The sequence below is a fragment of the Pteropus vampyrus genome, unplaced genomic scaffold, assembly GCF_000151845.1.
Source record: "Pteropus vampyrus isolate Shadow unplaced genomic scaffold, Pvam_2.0 Scaffold95, whole genome shotgun sequence".
Taxonomy (NCBI): Eukaryota; Metazoa; Chordata; class Mammalia; order Chiroptera; family Pteropodidae; genus Pteropus; species Pteropus vampyrus.
In genome coordinates, this window is record NW_011888876.1 from 3,325,212 (window position 1) to 3,341,706 (window position 16,495).

A 16,495-nucleotide genomic window follows, 5' to 3' on the forward strand; every position below is an offset into this window, starting at 1 on the left:
GAGGGCTGGCATCCACAGCGAGAGCCCTGACATTCTGCTCGCCATGCCCTCTGGTCTTTGCACATGCTCTTCCCTTGCCTGGTCCACCCCGCCCTGTGCCCATGACCCCTCAACTCACTCCTCTTCCTCCTAGCCCTTCTCCTTCTTTAGGTCTCTGCTTGGAGGTTAGTAGTCCACTTTTCACTGCCCCTGAAAAGGGAGGGCCTCTCTCCATCAGAGGACACACCGGTCTGGGCTGAGCCTTGAAGGACAGGCATTCACCAGGGAGACAGGGTACGGAAGGATGTTCCATGAAGCGAGAATGAGGAAACCGAGGTTCAGGGAGGTTAAGTACCTCACCCAAGGTCACAAAGCTGGTAGGAGAAAGAGCCAGGATTCAAATCCATGCCTGGGGGTGAGATCTCCTCACACCCACAGTGGGCTATGTGGTCAGTGGGATAAGGGGCCAGGGCCCAGAGCTAAGCTGGACAGAACCCAAGACTTGGAAAGGCACCCGCAGGGCACAGGTGGAGCTCTGCCCCAAATAAAGTACACATAGGGGGCGTGCCCATCTCTGTGCCCAGCACTTCTCATGCATCACGACAGGTCTGCTAGTTACAGTGCCAGGCCCAACCCAGCCCAAGGACATGGCTCTTCCTGTCCCTCATCTGCAACTCTGTGATCCATAAACACACAGAACCAGAGTCTGTGACACACGTCCTGTACACACCAAAGGGGGCACATACTCAGGTGGCCCTGGCAACAGAGGCATGGGCAGGAGAGCTGCAAACTCTAAGGGGTGGGAGTGGGGGGGGGTGAGTTCCCCAGTCACCTTATCCTAGAAGGGACATCTCACTGGAGATCTCACAGGCACCTCTCTCTGCATCCCACTACAAGTGGCTGCTGGAAGGTGTCACATGGGGACATCACGGGGCAAATTCTAGCTCTGTGGGAGATTGCGGATAGGTGGTGTCACCTCTTTGAGCCTCAAGTTCCCCATCTGAAAATGGGATAATAATGACACCGGTCACATGGGGCTCCATGGGCATTCATTAAGATAATGTACAGCACGTGCCTGGCCGAGGGTCAGTCTACAGACATGCTCGCTCAATAACTGTAGTTAGACCAAAGAGAAAGGTTTCTTTCTCACGGCACAACACACAGTACACCAAAACGTCACCCCCTCTGGGAGACTTAGCCCTATGTCACTTTTCCACACAGGGAGGGGGCCGCTCTAGAACAGCACTCCTCCCACCCCCACTTCTGGCCAAGGAGTGGCACAAGACCACTGCCTAATTCAGGGCTATAGGCGAGTTCTAATATCGTCTGCAAGGCCACCTGGTCCGCTATACTTGGAGGTTTCCACACTGCCCGTGCACCTCCACGTGGAAGGCTGATACCTGCCAACGCGGGGCGCCGTCATACCGAACATACGTGCGTTCTCATGTGAGCACACACGTGCCCATGTGCAGCTACCTGTATGTGTGGACAGGCCCTTTCGCCTGTGATGGGTGTCTCAGGTGGTTTCCTGCAAAGTTATTTTCTTTGACTTTGGGAATGGGTTGTGGGACCCTCGCTTCTCTAGTCCTGGGGTTCAGACACCCCACCAGCCTTTCCCATATCCTCCCGAAGGGGGTGTTTTCTGAGCAAGGACTAGACCCAGGGTCTTCGCCTCTCAAGGGCTGGGGCCTGATTTCATTCATCTCTGGGTCTAGCCCCTAATCCATTGCTTGACCCAGAAAAGGTACCTGGTGAAAATCCATCAACCCGACACAATATAGAGTGAGATGTAAGAACCCTGGGGCCCATGCCATGCCCCGGTTTCCTCATCTGTGCAGTGAGGATGCTCCTGCCCTCCCCCGCCCCCACCAGAGGGAAAACATATGCAAATGCTGCCTCACTTAGTACACAGGAAAGGAATTCTATTTTTGTTTAGGTCTCTCAGGAATAAAGCCTTAGACTCACATTTCCCTCAAGGGTTGCCAGTCAAGGTGTAAATCTCCAACGAACACTGGGTATATGTTTCTCTCAACAGGCTGGCCCGAGATAAACCCCTGAGACGGTTCTTAGGATGTGTTTCTGGACATTAAAGAAGACGTATTTGTGTGTGCGTGTCAGGTTTCCACAAGATATTTTTGCAGAACCACATAGCTTAGAGAATGTCTTATGTACAAAGATAAGAAAGGCTGACCCATAAGCTAATTGAATCATGCAAATAACTACTTAGCCATGGGAGCGATTCCTACAGGCAGGCTGAGAGCCCGCGTGAGGGAGGACAGCTTCGGAGGGCAATCTGTTTTATAAAGTTTACTCTCACGGTGTAACTGCCTCAAGATTAATGGGAATGGTGGCCCTAGACCTTGTTTTGCCTGGCTCTGCCGACCGAAGTCGTGAAACAGTTGAATTTATCATGGACAATTTGCTGCAACTGGTTAACATTAATCTGATTTCCTGTGAGTCAGTTTCCTTGTGACATAGTAAACAGGCCAATTACCTGCTATCGACTTCTTTTATTATAAAGATTTAGCTATTAGCGACAAGATGTGTATGTAAATATATGGAATTTCTAACAATTTGAATAAAACAAAAACGATGTTTAATCTAGTTAATGAATTTCTAGTTGGCCTTACATTTTACCAGTTTAGAGTTCTGATGTTATGAGAACGTGTGTATGCGTGCGTATGTGCGTGCATGTGTTCAATGGCATCTGAGGCTTACTTCCTTTAAACTTTTGCTTGTTTTTAACTGGTATCTCACAGAAGTTATGAAAGTAAAGACGTGAATGACCCAAAACTGGTTATTTTTTACTTACGAAAAAGATCTTTCCATCTAACAAGTGCCAGATAGATGCATTGTTAGGTCAAGAGTGTGAGCTCTACGGGCAGAAAGCCCTGGGTCCAAAGCATGGCCCCTTGTCCTGGATCTGTGACCTTGTGGCATTTGCTTAACTTTCATGAGCTTTAGTTTCCTAACCTATGAAAATGGGAACATTTTCCTTGTGTTCTTAGAGCGCGAGGATCAAGCCTGGACAAAGAACAGCGGTGTAGCAGCCAGCCAGGAGCTGTCGTCAGTAGGGCTTCACTGTCATCTCAAAGCGCCCCTGCCACAAGCCACACACCTCGGGTGCCCAAGCCTGCCTCTGGACAGGCTCTCTCCCTGGCCTGCACTGGTTGGCTCGTGGGATGGAGTAAGAAATTTCATCAACATTTAATCATGAAAGCAAAAAGTTTATTCATGTTTGAAACTACATATAACTACCACGAGGAAGACTTTTTCAATCCAGGGCGTAATCCAGTTAGAAAGGAACACGAAACGTTTTTAATACATTAGAATCACCGCCACAAATTATTTTCATGACTCAATCAGTTTCAGAATCGCATACAATACAAAAAGAGAGAAAGGAGAGGGGGCCCCATTACACAGGGTGAAATATACAGTACTGAATACTGAAATCTGAATGCATCACAATTAGTCGCCGCTTTTTTTTTTTTTTTTGCATGGATTAGTAACAAGATGAAGAACATTCAAAATGTTGCTCAGTATTTACAACAGTTTTACTGATCCTGTGTTAATTTAAGACCCAATGTTTCCACTCTCAGTTTTTTAAAAGTTGCAAATGCAACCCTGATTTTTCTTTTAAAAGATTACAATGTACATTACATTTTATGAAGGGAAACAAAGAGTTAATTACAAGATGCAAAAAGATAAGAAAGAGACAAACTACAGCGTGAGTATTGTTCAGAGGTAGTAAGTGAGCACTCTAAGCTACAGAACATGTTGAAATTCTATTGGTTTGTATGAGTTCGCATGAGGTAATAAAGCTGTGTTTTGATTGGTGAGATGTATAAATACTCTTTTGCTACACTATATACAACACTCCAGAGAGCAGGGCCTTTGTTGATGCCCAGAGGACGTAGCAAACCTTGACAAGTCTGTGCAGCACCCAGCGCACACCGTAAAACCCCAGACGGATCTCGTGTTCACCTCTATCAGCAGCAGGTATCTCCATCTCCCAGAACAAATCTGGATCTATAATTTAATTACTGAGCAGACTCTGGGCACTGGTGCTTTTAGAGAGAAAAGATGCTACCAGTCTCTGATCTAATTATAACGTAAGAGATTGCGACACAATGTGACGAGGAAGATTCTTAAACACAACCATCATTAACAGAGATAGCCAAACACTTCCTTTATTCCAACTGCATTAGCGATATGAAATAAAGACAAAGTCTGCGATGGAAATATGCAAGGAGTTCAATTTAGGTGAGGTGAATCTTTGCATCTGCTTTAACGATTGAGGTTTAGCATATATTGTACTTTTTACCCTTAAGGCCAAGTAATTGGCAACTGTGAAACCATTAATGTAAAATATTGATAATAAATTATGATAAAATAGCTACAGGACTGTCAACAATGTTAAGTCTTGGCCTAATTGGATAAAGTGCTTTTTAACATTGTGTGTTTTTAGTATAAATACAAATGATTATGATTTCTTAAAAAACAGATTTACCAAGTTCTCTACTAAGATAAGACAAGGTTTTACAGTAAAGCTGTAGATGGTGGGCTACAAAAACGCTTTCCTTTTCCTCCTATTGCTCTGAATGCACTTATCAAGGCATGTCAGCTCAGGGAAAAGTGTTGCAGAGATTAGTTAGAGGTATCAGAATGCACACTTCCTGGGCCTTCTGTAGGGGAAGTCACAGAAGATGGAGTTGTTGCGTCCTGCCAGCCTCCATTAGCCTGAAAGGAGAAACACAGTTCAGCGGGTGCACACGTCTGCATATTAATTCTCCTCCCCAATTTAAAACACCCAGATGACAACATGAGAGCAAAGATGCATTAGCAAAATGTATTTTCTAAACCCACTTTGGCAGGACTTTGAAGCATGTGTTAAAGTGGGATTAAATGCATGTAAAACAAATCCATCCCACCAAGTAAAGACTTGGCAGTGAATCGGCAGGCTAAAGGGGGGCTTCGGCTAGTCTCAAGCTGGCACACAGCTCGGCCTTTGATTTGCTGGTAAAGATAAAGTGACTCGAAAAGAACTCTTTTAAGAAGGGAGCAGTGGAGGAGCTCGACGCAACGCCACAGCAGGACCGCGCGAGCTCCATGAAGTAGAAACTTCAGCCCGGCTAAATCCTCGTTTCCATAGAGAAGAACTTGCCCGCCCTTTTCCCACAAGGCCTGACAGCCAGCGACCAGAACTCTTGGAAAATGAAGGCCAGAATTTCCATCCAAACAGGATATTCCAGAATGAAAATGCATGAACTGTGGAGGAGCACACGCTATTCAAATCTGTATTCCAATTATCTCTAACTGGAGCTCCTATCTGGGATGTTGCTGCGCTTTTCACATGCCGCTGGCCCTTCCTGCCTCAGCCCTGCATCGGCAATAACAGTACTCAGAAACAAATTTGCCTTATGTCTTGGCCGATAGAGGCAATTGCTGAAATCAATGTCTGATCAGATTTCTGCTGTGCCAGACAGCTTGTCGCTACATATTTTTATGTCAGTCAAGAAGAGGGAGGTGCTGGGCTCGTGAGTTGGGGAACACTGAGTAGAAGTGACGGGAGGGCCTTCCTAGAGAGAAGGCGAGGGTGAGCTGGCTGACACCCAGTGCCTGCGGCGCAGACCGGCTTCGTGCTACGTTGACCCAGGCCCAGACCTCTGACGCTGATGTGGTGTGGGTCATAAGGTCTCCTGGTGCCCCTGCCACCCTCACATCTGTCTGTAACTTCTTCTTTGAGGCCACCCAAAATGTCTTCTTTTAGGCCTGTGTCACTAGGCTGCTGAGAACTCTCTAGATTCCCCATCCAGCTTGGATACAACTGTTAGATGAGCCTTGTGCTGGGAATTTTTCCTTCTCTCATGGTTGCTATTCTTAGAGAACTCCCCGAGTTTTGATTGACTGCATAGATGTGCATATAAAGCACCTTTCTTCCCTCTAGGATCACAGAGAAAGGGGGTGGGGACCAAAAAACCCCACAGAGATGACCACAGCCAAAGGGAAAAAAATTTTGCAGGCTTGAGGCATAATAAATTCAAGTAAGGAAAAAAAATAAAGTGATGGCAGTATATTTCCAAAGCCTCAGTGGTGCAGGGTGGCTGGTGACATGCTTAGGTGTGTCTGTGTAGACTCTTAAGAAATCCTCTTCTCTATCTAAAAGGTAAGCTGTTTGCACTCTCAGGTATGAAAATCTACTTAGAAAAACTCTTACACAGATACAAGTCTAAAGATATTCCATCTGAAGTAAACATCATTCCTCTTTTATCCAAATTTATAAACAACAAATGTACAATATTTTTACCCAGCGTGGCAGCTGGAGGAGAGGTTGTCAGCAAGCATTCTTTTTTTTCAAAATAAATTAATCCTTACTCTGGTGGTTTGAGATTATGCACTGTATTATACAACAGCGCCTTATCAAGCCTCATCAGTGAAGATGGAATTCATGTCTGTAAAATGCTGCAGGCAATCACAGTTTCATATTTTATCATGTTGATAAGGATATCGTGCATTCTCTGAAGCATTTCAAAACACTTAAATGAAAAAGGAGGAATGCAACTAAAAGGCTTTTTATATGGTTTGTTGTGGGTTATTATGAGTTATTTATAAACCCAAAAAGAAAGATTTGACATTTCAAATGTAAAAGATTTGAGTATTTAATGGTCCTTTTTCCCTTTTACAATTGAACATCCTCAATCACTTTTTAAATCATTAATATTTACTCTCATAGCGAGCCACGGCCCTAAAAAAGGGAGAATTTTGTCTTTTTCCTTCCTGACTCTGCTACTATGCACCGGGCAGTCTATTTCCTCCCTAAGTCTGGAATCCCAGATTCTGTCCACCGCTTCCCTCGGCTCCGCCCTGGTGACCCAATCCCCTTTCGAGAGCTTTTTGCCATTTTCCATCCACATCAGGGTGTAGGAGAAAATGAAGTTTTGATAAATTGGTTACAAAAGTTAAAATTATTTCCTCCATAATTAAAAATTGAGAGGCCATTGAAAGCGCTGAGCATGGTCTGTACATTGACAATGCAGCACGCTGCTCTTAAGAATAGAATTCTTTGTTTGCTGATCTGTCTGGGGTCCTCTAAGGTTGTCACCTTCACCTGAGCTGTGGTTGGGAATTTTTTCTGCTGCTTGAATCTAAGATAAATGGCTTGTTCTTCTCCATCTCCCTGGAACTGTACAGCATGGCAATATGAGATGGCATCTTAATGGGCTGATGCTTAAGTCCCTCTTGATGACAGAACGCCAGGTACTCCGCGTATTTGTGAGGACTTCTAAGGTAACATTGAAAATTTAAGTTCATAAAATAAAAGTATAGTAAAGACACTGCCTTCCCCAACGGCTAACAAGATGAGAAGCCAAGTCAAATGGCCATTAATTTATTTATCAGTCACTGTTTACCTGACTATTCCTACAGCTCTTCCAATGTGGTTCCCCAGAGTACTCACATTTAAATTATGTGGACTGTACAGTGAATTTCCTCCGAGGCCATCACTGTAGCCTCCCGTCTGATTGATAACATGACGGAGGGTATCCACCTAGAAGTGAGACGAAACAAAATTCATCATCACAAATCTATTAAAACATCATCACTTACAAAAGGAAACAATTTGAATTATGTGTGCCACAAGGGTTTAGCATCTTCAGTGAAAGACAAATTTATCAATCAAATGTGACTGGCAGAATTTCAACAATTCTTTGCATATTTAAACACACATCTTTGTTTTTTATGCCAGCCAAACAGTAGTATCTTCATGGCAATGCAAACTCTCCATCTACACCAACCAAATCTGTGTGGTGGCTGTGGGCGAAAACTACTTATAGACATGTGTACTTGATCTCTCTCTCTCTCTTTCTCCCCCCACACACATACACACGCACACATATCTACGTGCATAAAACAAGTAATTGTTCTCAATTAAGAGGATAAGCAAAAGTTGAAAGTGGAATATAGTTTAAGAACACAGGTTTTTATATTCTGACTTGAAAAAATACAGAAATGAAACAGAGTACTGTTTTTAAACCATATACATACTGGCACACACAATTTTTCTGGTCTATTTTGTTACAGGAGTAAGATGCACCCAACCCCTCTCCATGAGCTCAAGCCAGAGCCGAATGCATTCACAAAGTTCATCAGGTTTGAATCATCGAAAGTCACTGTTCACTTGACTTCTCATTAAATTAACTGGTGGGGCAGATGGGTCACGTTTGGAAGCACCCAGCCCAGGTTCTGCACGGACGTGCAGACCACTTCCATGGGGTCAGAGGAAGGAGTTTTGAGCCCAAACCCTACCCTGCTAGAAAGGCCCCAGTTGGGGCATTTCTCCTACCTGTGATTGCACATTGGCTCCGACTTGGGACCCTTGGTAAGAATCCCCATTCAGACTCTGCATGTTCATGAACATGTCCCCAGAATTTGGGAGGTTAAAAGAACCAGAAGAACCTGGAAAGGAAAGAGTTAAGTAGCTGAATAACAGAGAGCTACACACACAATCCTCAAAGACCTAGAGGCAGGGAAAGGAAAAAAGGTACAGAAGGGAAAGGTGGTACACAACACAAAGCATTTCTAGATCTAAGAGGATGGAGAATAACTCCAGAGTTCGGTCCAGTGACTCGTGTTATATCTAGGAAAGTCCTATCAATGGGGAAGCCCACAAATAAAAAAATAAACAAAAAACAGAGAAAACCAAAATAAATAGAAAATACCCAGTAGCTGGCCTGGAACCACCCCCTTGTTTTCATATATCTCCAGGATTTGGTCATTAAGTGAGTTCTTTGCCATCATTAACTATCACGGTGGACAATTACTCAGAGAAGAAACATTTTTCGGAAGCTCTTTCTTATCCATACATTTTATCTAACTTTCCTTTCATCTGTTTTCATGTTATTTTAAAAAGAACCTGGGGCGGGGAAGATAACAAACCAAACCAAAAACCCTTACTTTCTGAACTTTAAAAGATTTATTAAAAGCTCTCCTTAGAAAACCCCTCGAATTGCTTCCAAGTCCATCTGTTTGGACTAGCTGCAAATCTTTCATTGTTAATCAAGTTCTCCGTAAATTTAAGATGTTTCTAACTCCATCACAAATGTCGCATAAATTTGGCATGAGGAGTCAAGATATTGCGTCCAGGTGTTACGTACTATCCCCTTCACAGCTGACCACCTGCTGATCCTACTGCGCAAGCACAGGTGCTGAAGAAACGCCCAGAATGACAGCAACTAGAGTCTGGCTGCATTAAGGAGAAGGCACCACTGCGCTTAACTCCAGCGTTCCAGCTTCCCTGTACACAGCAACCGGTAAATGTCCCACTTCTGCTATTTCATTCCTTGACCTTAAAATGAAACATGCAATGATATAGTTAAAATAATCACTAGTGACAGCACTTTGCTTAATTGCTGGATTAAAAACCACTACAAAGTATGAAAGTTCCAGAATCTATAAGTAGCAGGTGGAAGTCACTATGAACAGTGGGATTCCAGGCTCTGGCCATCAGTCATTCGCCCATCCCAAGAGCAAGCCTGCATTTTAATATAACTCTTCCTTTACACATCCACTGTGTACTCGGCATGGCTCTTGCTTCCTGGCCTGTGGGACAGGGCTTTGTGGCACAGGGCTTTGTGGCATAGGGCTGCCTGAGCCGAGTAGGGAGTGAGCACCTCGTACGCACCAGAGTTTGGCGTGGTGGGCGAATTGGTCTGGTTGTTCTGCACAGCTGCGGCTACTGCGTGTGCAGCCGTCACGGCTGTCTTCGCAGCGTAGAGGTTGGCTTCTTCCTGAAACTTGCCGATATTCTTCTTGTACCTGATTCGTTTGTTGCCAAACCAGTTGGATACCTACAAATCACAGGGATGTGAGTGAAGGGGAAGAGAGGCCAAAAGGGGAAAAGTCAAACTTCCAATAATAACTGCTGAACACTAAGGGGGTCTCTTGAGGCAGTCATATCCTGTGGATGATATGGTTTCTTGGAGTTAGCCACAGTGACACTAAGATGGCTGGAGGCACTGTTCATAACAAAAACATTTAATTGATATACCGATTAGTACATAAAAGTGATCAGTCCCCCCACCCCCAAAGTAGCTGAAAGCTAAAGGAATCATTTAAGTTAGGTAAATAATAAGAAATACTTGAGAAAGAATGACTTAATTTGGGGGGGGCCTTGACAATTTTGGCAGCTGTATCAAAGAATCAAATTCACTCTGCCGAAAAGAGTAACATCAATTAATAATAGATGAAAAATCCCTTTGTCTCCTGCCTTAGAGAGACTGTGCGTCTGCCAAGATGGCTGCTCAAGCTCTGCCATTTAACATATGAGAAGGTCACAACTTGAAAACTCAAAGAAAGACTTCCAGTAACGTCAATGCAAATACAGAGGAGTGGTTCTGATTTCATCCAGTCAACTATACTTATTTCTTCTGCAAACTAATTATGAGGTCAGCTGGTGCAAATGGAAAAGATTTCTAAAGAGGATCTTACCAACAGGCAGATTTCATCACATTTCATTGACAGCACAACTTTAGCCCAAGACTCACCATTCACTTATATTCCATGTTCAGGCACCTGTAGCTGACTGAGCTATATAAAGAAGAAGCGAAAACCCACATGGTAATTTATAAGAAGGTACTAATTGCTATGTAAATGGCTCTGACTTCTCTTTCATTAAAGTAACAGTTAAAAGATACTTTTAAATAATTTCTTAATAATATGTCAAAGGGGCATATGGCTGTGATATCAGGCTGTGTGAGTCACTGTTTTATCCTGAACAGCTGTTTGGGGCCCTGAGGAAAAAAGTGGTAAGAGCCCTCCGACCTGTTTTAAACCAGTGAGCACGCTGGTTCACCATCTTTGCCAAGTCTTTAATTGCTTTGGAAATAGAACTCTCATTCTTCAACCCGTGGCACTCATCCTTCTGAAAGAAGCCAGAGAGCCCCGGCAAGGGAGCCACATCAGGAGGACAATGTTGGCCTTTGCTGCTGCCCACATGCTGTCCCTCCTGGGGAATCACTGTGTGCACACATACAAACGCAGGCACACTCACTGACGACCCACGCGGCAACCATAAGCATAGGTTCATGAGACAGAAACAAGTCAAAACTTATCAGGAAGGAAATACACTACGGGTCAGAACTTCTAGCTGCTTCTGTTCCACCGTCATTTCTTTCCCCTGAAGGACTGGGTGTATCTATCCCTCCCTCCTTCATATCAAGTAGTAGCGGTTATTATTACTATTATTTAATGAGTACCTTCTAGGTGCCTGTCAAGCATTACAGAATTGTATACTTTATACATTTTCTCACTTAATCTTAACAATCTCAAGGGCTAGGTAATTGATTGAGGTGGGTTGCTACAGGCGTCACACCTGCCCCAAATCCAGTGGCCTTTTCTCTCTCGTTTAACCTCTCGGCAGTGTCAGATACTTGTAATTACTACCCCTCCTGCTTAGAGCACTTTCTTTGCATAGTTTCTACATCATGCTCCTGCTTCTCCTGACACACCAGGGTGTTTCTGTGTTTTCTCCAAGACCTGGCTCTTGGCCCTCTTCTTTCTCCTTGAGCAGTCTTATTCATTTTAATGGTTTTAATTATTGTCTTTGTGTGACTCTCAGATTTCCATCTCCATCCCTAACTTCTATGAAGAATTTCAGTTCTCAATTTTTAAGACATTTCCATATAAATGTTCTGCCACAACCTTTAACTCAATGGGTCTAAAACGGAACTCATGTGTCCTCTAAATCTGTGCCTCCTCCATTTTCTCTTTGTGTTCATGGCATCTGTACCTCTAGAGATGTGGTACTCGCTACCTCACGAAGTCCCTGATCCCACCATTACATAGTTCTAATGGATATACACGTCTCAATTTGGAACTCAGATCTGGTTCCCTCTTATTTTCACTCATTGGTTTTAGTCCCAACATCTAGACTGTCACAATATAGGCTCTCAACAGCCCTGAGGGACTGAATGCCACCCTACCACTGGCCTTCCCTGCTCTCCCTTCTTTGAGCCCCACATGGTTGATAATTGTGCAGGACATGGTGGTGGAAGGTTAGGAGAGGAGGCAATGAGGCCTGAGCCAGGTAGAGTCGTAGGTAAGATTGGCGAAGGCTGATACCAAGGAGGAGGAATAGGCAGGAATTGAATGCTGACTAGCTGTGGAGGTCAGGGGAGAGGAGAAGCCAGAGATGATGGTAATGTGGGGCTCAGGCCCCTAGGAGGATGGGGACAGATGCTCTGGGAGGGATTTCTGCACCAGGAAAAGTCAGCCTCAGTGACTGTTAGGAACCATTCCTATACCAGAATTATATGACTCTAAAAACAAAAGTTCTAAATCAAGATCACAAAAGGACTCTAAAGGTATCCATTCTGATTATGTTTATAAGAGCAAGTTCTCTTAGACCCTACACCTCACCTTTCACAAGCACATGTTCAGCTCAGGAAGCACACCTAAAGAGCTGGTTTAGAAAAAAAGCTCTTACAGCATATACTACTACTCTAGCTTGTCTGAATAAGACTGTCGGACCTTTGAAAGAGTTAAATAGTGAATAGATCTATAGTGCAAAGGGAGATATTCCTGGTTGAGAGGGAATTTGGCATTTCTTAAGCATAATTAATGAAAATTCCCCAACTCTGAATTTAGTAACAAAGCCCCATCTTAGAATTCTCTTCTTCTAAACAATTCTCTGTTGGATTCCGTGCTTTGTAGTTAATATTACCTTGACAATCAGAGAAGCTATAATACATTAATGAAACCTAGCCTGAAAATCAGATTACAGCTTTATTAACAGTTTCATAATTGAGGAATCTCTGTACCATCGAAGGTCTCATCTCTAGATATGTAAGAATCTTGTGTTTATGCATACCCCTGGACCAATCAAACAACAGTCATCACTAATAAAGGTTTATTTAATTCTCACAGTAAAATTTTAATATCACCAGCAGCCTGGGGAAGCTTTAGCAAGTAGATTTGCTTGACATCAGATCGTTTCTATTCTGCTAGTCCCAATACTTCTTAATCTTTAATATCAAGGCAATTAAAATTAATGGCCACTCATCTGAAGCTACTGTGGGCAGTGTTTCCTTGACATCAATTGTTTGATGGGATTACCTAGAGGTTAAACTAGCAAGCAAGGTTTAATTGGAAGCAATGAAAGAAGCAGTGATCATACGTTATGTTTAACCTGCATAACCACATCTAAATGAATATCTAAAAATGTTAAACTATTTCTCAAATTAAAATATGCACGTCACATTCTGATATCACAGATTTGGGCTTTGCAGCGATAGAGCTATTAAGACCACACTGCTGTAACTGAGATCAACGTAATTAATGTATAAATCGACACCTAAGTTCAGGATTTTTTTTTCACCTTTTAAAAACAGATGGATACAATTAGTTGCAAAAGAACCCTACCCTCACCCAATAGGAAGCACCCAAGGCTACAGATTACACGCGGCCCCCTCCTACACAGTGCTCTCGGCGGAGCCAGGCTGTACACGTAGGGCACTAAGTAGAGCAGGGCTCGCTTCATCTCTGAACTGGAATGGTCTGCACATTGGTCCCAGAATAAAAACATGGGCAGGAAATTGGTGGAGAGAAAGGGAATACACTGTCCTGTGCTTCTCTTTTGAGCCACGTATCAAGGATTCATGACTCTGGACTGGGCAAAAGGCAAAGGGCCAGGCAAGAATTTTAAGATCAATTAAAAATGAGAATAAAAATACAAGCACTCTTTTCCTTCTACTGATGTTCATTGCTATCAGCTCCCAGACTGTGAGCCTTTGGCAATCAGGGGACTGAGCAGTGAACATTTTGCAGGCTGCTAATTTTCTGGAGCCCTTCTGCAAGGCCAAGAAGCGGCTGGAAAGGCTTCCGGTCTCTCCCATTTACTATAGCCGTGCATTTCCCCTAACTCCATCCAGCTATGGATTGCCAATCGCTTTTCAAAAGCAAAATGTTTTTATATGTGGAATCTAAAACAGACAAACTAGAGAAACAGAGCAGAGTGGTGGTTACCAGGGGTTGGAGGGTAGGGGAAATGGGGAGATACTGGTCGAAGGGTACAAACATCCAGTTATAAAATTAATAAGTGTGGGGATCTCATGTACAGCAGGGTGATTACAGCTAATAATACTTGTATCATATATTTGAATGTTGCTAAGGGAGTAGAGAATTGTTGGGCATGTTAATGATTTGGGCACATAGTGATTACCTAATGGCCATTAGCTATTACTACCACCTACATTTTATCAATGAAGAAATAAGAGATCCAGATTATACACAAGTTGCCCAAAATCACAGAACAAAGTGTGATAGATCTAGATTTCAACCTCGGGATTCTCCATCAACTTTTTCCTTTTTAATAATCAGTTGGGATATGTTTACTGAGTATCTGTTATGGTCACTCAGTAAAGCCTCACTTAAGGTTGTCAATAGGTTCTGAGACTTGCAGTGAAATGATGCATAACGAAACCAGTCTTACCATAGACTAATTTATGAAAACAAGAGTTAAGTTCCTATGGTATGTCAATGTTATAACAAAATGACATCGAACAAAATGATGTTATTTGAGGACCTGCGATAGTGTACTAACTAGGTGCCACGGGGGGATGAAAAAATAAACATGTACCTCTACCTGCCTCAAATTTACAATCATTACGAAAGCAATGCCAGACACACAAAATAATTAGTGAAAACTGCAGGAGAGTGATGATCACACATCAAGTTGCACAGATTCTAAGTGAAGTGGGAATCTGGAGGAAGAGAAGGACCAGCAGGTCTGGAAAATCAAGAGAGACTTCCAAGGTGAGGTGGAACTTGAACTGGACCTCAGCTTCAATTCGATAGCATTTTTATTGAGACTCCACATTTCAGAGGTGCAAACCTTTAGAAGCTGAGTTGACACAAGCCAGAAACGTAAGCTGCTGCCTCCCTTTCCCGAGACTTCCTCAAGATCTCAGAGACTTATTCTACTCTCCAACTTAACATTCCCTTTCCCTATTTTGACCTCTGAACCCCTCTTTTGTAGTGAAAGGAGAAGGAGAAACCATTCTACAGGAGAAAAAGAAAACCCAAGGATTGTTTCTGGAAGAGGTGACATCTAAGTGGAGGACTAAAAGGTGAGGGACATTTCTATTGGGGAGAACGAGGGAGCAGTGAGAGACGGCGGGGATCAGGGGATAAGCGAGAGTAAAGGCACCTGAAGGACTGGCAGGCTCTGGCTAAGGAACAGGACAGGGAGAGTGCTCTAGGCAAGCAAAAGCCTGCAGAAGGAGCTCTGCAGGTTGCCTCACGCCTCCCCAACCCCTCTGTGGGCTCAGTGAGTTCCAGCTAAGTGGAGGGGAGACTGAGAGTGAGCCTGAGGTTTCCAGGAAGTAAGGACAGTGGGCAATGGGTTCTGGTGAGGCCAGGTGAGGCGGTACCTGGTCCATTTCAGTTGTCTGCACACTTTTTGCTGGAAAACTCTCTAAAGAAATTTTGAAACATTGAGTACCCGGCTCACACTTTTTCTCCTTTGCACATTTTTTAAGGTGGCATCTACAATTTTTCATTATAAGTTTATGTAGTTGTAAACAATGTTATTTCAGTTTGTCATAAATGTTGACATTTTAAAATAAAATGGTACCACTATTCTTTAAAACGTATCCAACCAAATACAAATAGCAAAGCAATTTGCTACCCAGTATCCATTTAAAAAATATATACACTCACTTTAATAATCAAAAATTTTGTATTCTTTTTTTGTTCTTGGGAGAGCATTTCCATTTTGTTTCTCTCCAATATTATCTTAATGCAATATACTTTTATGCTCTACAATAGAAATGTATGGATATTGAAAGTTTTAAACTGTTTTTATTTCCTGCAATTATAAGGCTCTACATGTTTAATATATCCTTCTGGATTAAACTATAATTACGGTTAATCTAAAATTGATCAAAGGAATACAAATTCTTATTTTGTTAAATAAAAACTTATTTTGGCCATCAAAAGTAAGGTTTTATCACACATGCACTTTTTAATCAAAGGGGTGTGAGGTTATAAACTGCTGATTTAGCAGAGGTTTGGTTATCACCAATATTTCACATAATTCCTTCGCCAGCACTGGAGAGGGTCTCATACTTTGGGGCAATGGGCCATGGTATTGGGTGGGAGTATCCCTTTCATAAAGTAGAAAAAGGGTGAGTGGGAAAGGGAAGGAGGGAAGAAAGTAACATATACCTGCTTCCACCTAGCAGCTTCCTGAGGCACACAGATTTTAGGAAGGAGTACCTTATATACATAAGAAAAGCTGGCTTGTGAAAACCCTAAAACCAGGCATGACCTAATACCTTTTGGAAAACCTCCAGGTGAACACGTGTTCCCTAGTTCAAGATTGCTGCTGTAGGTAAGCAGGCCAACTCGGATTACACTTTAACTTCTTTGTGTGAGTACACTTGGGAGCCCCTTGGATGGGGTATACCCAGTAAAGACCTTCAGCTGTTAAAACAGGGCTCACGCAGGCAACCACTTCTAT

The 16,495-nt window shown here is 43.1% G+C and overlaps 1 protein-coding gene across 2 annotated transcripts in view; it reads right to left on the reverse strand.

Moving 5' to 3' along the window:
- Positions 1-3,185: 3,185 nt before the first annotated feature.
- The window catches only part of PBX3 (PBX homeobox 3), a 195,096-nt gene continuing 181,786 nt past the window's right edge, over positions 3,186-16,495 (reverse strand). Inside the window, exons 6-9 of one of the 2 annotated variants that reach the window (XM_011364277.1) lie at positions 9,659-9,824; positions 8,321-8,433; positions 7,436-7,525; positions 3,186-4,719 (exon numbers count right to left, since the gene is read on the reverse strand). In XM_011364277.1, coding sequence (XP_011362579.1) covers positions 4,627-4,719; positions 7,436-7,525; positions 8,321-8,433; positions 9,659-9,824 — 462 coding nt within the window. In that variant the 3' untranslated portion in view covers positions 3,186-4,626. The remainder of the gene's footprint in view (positions 4,720-7,435; positions 7,526-8,320; positions 8,434-9,658; positions 9,825-16,495) is intronic. The other variant, XM_023533065.1, reaches the window with a different exon arrangement.